The following is a 5384-nucleotide window of genomic DNA, read 5'->3' as shown; positions in this document are numbered from 1 at the left end:
CTACACCCGAGACCTCATGATGGGATTTTGGGATATTGGGATTTTGAGATTTCAGGATGGAATTTGTGGGATTTTGGGATGGGATTTGTGGGGTTTTGGGATGGGATTTTGGGATGGGATTTTGGTATTTCAGGATTTTAGGGTGGTAGGATTTTGGGATGGGACATGATCCATCTCTCTACCCCATCCCAATCCCACCCATCCCAGACTGGCCAGAGCATGACAGATGGACCCTCATCTGTCCATCTGGGATGGGATTTCGGGATTTTGTGATTTTAGCATGGGATTTCTGGATTTTGGGATGTGATTTGTGGGATTTTGGAATGGGATAAGATCCATCTCTCTCTCCCATCCAAATCCCACCCATCCCAAACTGACCAGAGAGTGACAAACAGACCTTCATGGTGGGATTTTGGCATGGGATTGTGGGATTTTGGGATGGGATTTGTGGGATTTTGGGATGGGACATGACCCATCTCTCTCCCCCATCCCAATCCCACCCATCCCAGACTGGCCAGAGCACGACAGATGCACCCTCATGTTGGGATTTTGGGATGGGATTGTGGGATTTTGGGATGGGATTTCAGGATTTTTGGATGGTAGGATTTTGCGATTTCAAGATTTTGGGATCAGATTGTGGGATTTCAGGGTTTTGGAACAGTAGGATTTTGGAATTTCATGATTTTGGAATGGGACACAACCCACCTCTCCCCCCATCCCAATCCCATCACCCCAGACTGCCCAAAACCCCCAAAACCCAGGTTCATCTTTCCAGCCCCAAAACCCCCCAAATCCCCTCCACTCCCCCTTCCCACCCCACTCACTCCCGGGCAGTTTCAGGTTGTCCACCACGGGCAGGAACACCTCCCTGTCCCGCTTCTCCTCCTCCGGCGTCCGCTCCACCGTCAGCTGGTACAGCTTCAGCGAGATGATGTCGTGGTTGTCTGCAAAATCCACCAAAACCTTGGTCTGGGATGTTCCCAAAAAGGTTTGATTTCCAAAAAGATTTTTTAAAGTTGCTTAAAAACCCAAAATCAGCSCAAATYGGGAGAKGATSYGATTTAAATGCACTTGAAAACMCAAATGGATGAGCTCTCAGGWRGGGSTGRGCAGGGATCTGGGAAGAAAGGAGATTTAAAAACCTGGGAATGATTGGAAACATTTGAAACATAAAGAAAAATGGATTTAAACCTACTGGGAATGAGGTTTTAAGGGGCAGAACTCAAACAGAGTGGAAATCTCTGGAAGAGGGAGAGGGGCAGTGTCTGGCGAGGGGAAATCAGTGGGGAAATCAAAGGGTTTGGGCTCTGAAACCATTCCCAGGAATTCCTGGCTGGGAATTCCAGGATCCCAGAACAGCCAGGGCAGGTTTTATTCCTTAATTTAATTTAATTCTGTGTTCATCCTGGTTTAATTCTGTGTTCATCCTGGTTTAATTCCGTGTTCATCCTGGTTTTATTCCATGCTCATCCTGGTTTTATTCCATGCTCATCCTGGTTTTATTCCATGCTCATCCTGGTTTTATTCCATGCTCATCCTGGTTTTATTCCATGCTCATCCCAAGGCTTTATTTCCAGATTTATTCCATGCTCATTCTGATTTTATTCCGTGCTCATTCTAAAGTTTTCTTCCATGGTAATCCTGATTTTTTCTATGTTCATCCTGATTTAATTCCATGCTAATCCTGATTTTATTCCATGTTCATCCTGGATTTACTCCACATTAATCCTAGCTTTATTTCACGCTCACCCTGATTTTACTCCATGCTCATCCTGGTTTTATTCCATGCTCATCCCAGTTTTATTCCATGCTCATCCCAAGGTTTTATTCCACATTAATCCTGATTTTGTTCCATTCTCATCCTGGATGAGATTTAATTCCAGGCTCATCCTGATTTTATTCCACCCTCACCCCAAGGTTTTACTCCTCCCACAGCCCGGGATCCACAGTGTGCCCAAGAAAAGCAGGAAGCACCACYTGGACAAACCCTCAGTGCCCAAACCAATCTTGGGGTCCCTCAGGTGTTGCTCCAAGACCCCACCCAAGATCCCCAAATGCTCCTGCAAGGTCCGAGCTGCGCCCACAGTCCCCCAGCTCCACCCGGGAACACCCCAAGGCTGTACCTGACAGGACCCCAAACACTCCTGCAAGGTCTGAGCCATGCCTGCAGTCCCCCAGCTCCAGCCAGGAACCCCCAGGAACTCCCCTGGACCCCCGGGGCTGTACCTGACAGCTCCCCAAAAGGTGCAACTGCACCCGCAGCCCCCCAGCTCCACCCTGGAACCCACCAGGAACCCCCTGGGGCCATACCTAACAGGTCCCCAACGCTCCTGCAAGGTCTGAGCCGTGCCTGCAGCCTCCCAGCTCCACTCAGGAACCCCCCAAACCCCCAGGGCCGTACCTGACAGCTCCCCAAATGCTCCTGCAAGGTCCAACTGCACCCACAGCCCCCCAGCTCCACCCAGGAACACCCCAAGACTGTATCTGACTCCCTGCAAGGTCCGAGCTGGACCCACAGCCCCCCAACTCCACCCATGAACCCCCCAGGGCCATACCTGACAGGTCCCCAAATGCTCCTGCAAGGTCTGAACTGCACCCACAGCCCCCCAGCTCCACCCATGAACTCCCCAGGGCCATACCTGACAGGTCCCCAAACGCTCCTGCAAGGTCTGAACTGCACCCGCAGCCCCTCAGGAACCCCCCAGACCCCCAAAGCCGTACCTGATGGAACCCCAAACACTCCTGCAGGGTCTGAGCTGCACCCACAGTGCCTCAACTCCACCCAGGAACCCCCCAGGAACCCCCAAAGCCATACCTGACAGGTCCCCGGTGACAGATGATGTCCCAAAGTAGTAGCCACGGGGCAGGCGCACACCCGGCACGTCGATGCAGTCCCTCCACTCGTGTTTGCCGTCGATGTCGATCAGCACCTGCCGGGGCAGCGGCTCCCTGAGCCCCACGGGGACCCTCGGGACGGAGAACACCCCGTGGAACGGGCGGAACTCACCGTGAGCCTCCTCTTGACGTAGCGGATGACCAGGAAGGTGTCGTGGTTGAGGTTGCGCACCAGGGCCGTGCAGCCGCCCAGCTCCGTGGGGCGCCCGTCGCGGTCGTGGTCGTACGTCAGCGAGCCGTTGTTCACCATGGCCGAGATGTAGGGGAACACACGCTGCGGGGTAACGGGATCATGGTGTGCATGGGGTATGGGGGATCCCACAGAGCCAGGGGAAACGGGATCCCGGTATGGATGGGAAAAAGGGGAACACGCGCTGCGGGCAATGGGATCACGGTGTGGATGGGGGAAAAGGGGGATCCCACAGAGCCAGGGGAACGGGGAACACGCGCTGCGGGCAACGGGATCCCAGAGTGGATGGGGGAAAAGGGGAACACGCGCTGCGGGGTAATGGGATCACAGTGTGGATGGGGGAACAGGGGAACATGCACTGTGGGACAACGGGATCCCAGTGTGGATGGGGGAAAAGGGGGATCCCACAGAGCCAGGGGCAATGGGATCCTGGTGTGGATGGGGCATGGGGGATCCCACAGAGCCGGGGGAAATGGGATCCCAGTATGGATGGGGAAAAAGAGAACATGCACTGTGGGGCAACGGGATCACGGTGTGGATAGGGAACAGAGATCCCACAGAGCCAGGGGAAACGGATCCTGGTATGGATGGGGGAAAAGGGGGATCCCACAGAGCTGGAGGAAATGGGGATCACGTGCTGCGGGGCAACGGGATCCTGGTGTGGATGGGGGAAAAGGGGGATCCCACAGAGCCAGGGGAAATAGGGAACACGTGCTGCAGGGCAATGGGATCATGGTGTGGATGGGAAAAGAGGGATCCCACAGAGCTGGGGAACAGGGAACATGCGCTGTGGGCAATGGGATCCCAGTGTGGATGGGGGAAAAGGGGGATCCCACAGAGCCGGGGGAAATGGGGAACATGCACTGCGGGGCAACGAGATCCCAGTGTGGAGGGGGAACGGGGAACACGCACTGCAGGCAACAGGATTCCAGTATGGCAGGGGAAAAGGGGGATCCCAGTACAGCAGGGGAAATGGGGAACATGCGCTGCGGGGCAACGGGATCACAGTGTGGATGGGGGAAAAGGGGGATCCCACAGAGCCAGGGGTATGGGAATCCCACAGAGCCAGGGGAAACGGGGAACACGCGCTGTGGGGCAACGGGATCCCGGTATGGCAGGGGGAATGGGGATCCCACAGAGCCAGGGGAAACAGGGATCCCAGTACAGCAGGGGAAACGGGGATCCTGGATGGCAGGGGAAAAGGGAAACATGCATTGCGGGGCAACGGGGATAGTGCTACAGAAGAGGGAATGGGAATCCTGCAGAGCCATGGGAATGGGGATCCCAATCCAGCAGGGGGAATTGGAGATCCTGATCCAGCAGGGGCCTGGGATCCCAATCCAACAGGGAGAAACAGGGATCCCGGTCTGGCAGGGGCTTCAGGATCCCGCAGAGCCAGAGGAAATGGGGATCCAAATCCAGCAGGGGGAAACAGGGATCCCGCAAAACCAGGGGGAATGGGGATTCCAATCCAGCAGGTGCCTCGGGATCCCACAGTGCCCCCAAAACCAAGAGCTGTGGCAGCCCCRAAGGCCTTCATCCCACAGAAGTGTGCTCAATGCAACACCAGCACAACAGTCCTTCACCCCACACGAGTCTGCTCAGCACAACCCTAAACTATTTCTACCCCTGGGAACTGCTCAGCACAACACTGTAACGATCCCAAAGTCCTTCATCCCACAGGGATCTGCTCAGTACACACTGGAACAATCCCAAACTCTTTCACCCCACAGGGATCTTCTGAGCACCACACCAGCATGACCCTAAAGACCTTCAACCCCAAGGAATCTGCTCAATGCAACACCAGCACGATCCCAAAGTCCTTCACCCCACAGGGATCTGCTCAACACACACGGGAATGATCCCAAACTCCACCCTGTAGAGATCTGCTCAGCACAGCATAATCCCAAAGTCCTTCACCCCACAGGGATCTGCTCAGCACCACACCAGTATGACCCCAAAGACCTTCAACCCCCTGGGATCTGCTCAGCACAATGTTGGAATGATCCCAAACTCCTTCACCCCACAGGGATCTGCTCAGCACCACACTGGAATGACCCCATTCCATCCCTACAGACCCCAAACTCCTCCGTTCCCCAAAATCATCTCAGTGTGACAGCAGCGCGGCCCCGCCCCATCCCTACAGACCCAAACTCCTCCATTCCCCAAAATCATCTCAGTGTGACACTGGCACGGCCCCGCCCCATCCCTACAGACCCCAAACTCCTCCATTCCCCAAAATCATCTCAGTGTGACACTGGCACGGCCCTGCCCCATCCCTACAGACCCCAAACTCCTC

At 55.1% G+C, this 5384-nt stretch overlaps 1 protein-coding gene across 1 annotated transcript in view; it reads right to left on the bottom strand.

Annotated features, from left to right (window-relative positions):
- Nucleotides 1–802: 802 nt before the first annotated feature.
- LMAN2L (lectin, mannose binding 2 like) overlaps nt 803–5384 on the bottom strand; it is a gene marked incomplete at its 3' end in the record, with an annotated part of 10883 nt that continues 6301 nt past the window's right edge. Inside the window, exons 5-7 of the mRNA XM_057388508.1 lie at nt 3008–3169; nt 2816–2930; nt 803–944 (exon numbers count right to left, since the gene is read on the bottom strand). Of these exons, the coding sequence (XP_057244491.1) occupies nt 803–944; nt 2816–2930; nt 3008–3169 (419 nt within the window). The remainder of the gene's footprint in view (nt 945–2815; nt 2931–3007; nt 3170–5384) is intronic.

Source organism: Malurus melanocephalus, unplaced genomic scaffold (assembly GCF_030028575.1).
Source record: "Malurus melanocephalus ecotype Western Australia unplaced genomic scaffold, MMel_1.1 scaffold_2048, whole genome shotgun sequence".
Classification (NCBI taxonomy): domain Eukaryota; kingdom Metazoa; phylum Chordata; class Aves; order Passeriformes; family Maluridae; genus Malurus; species Malurus melanocephalus.
This window is presented reverse-complemented; position numbering and strand designations above follow the sequence as displayed.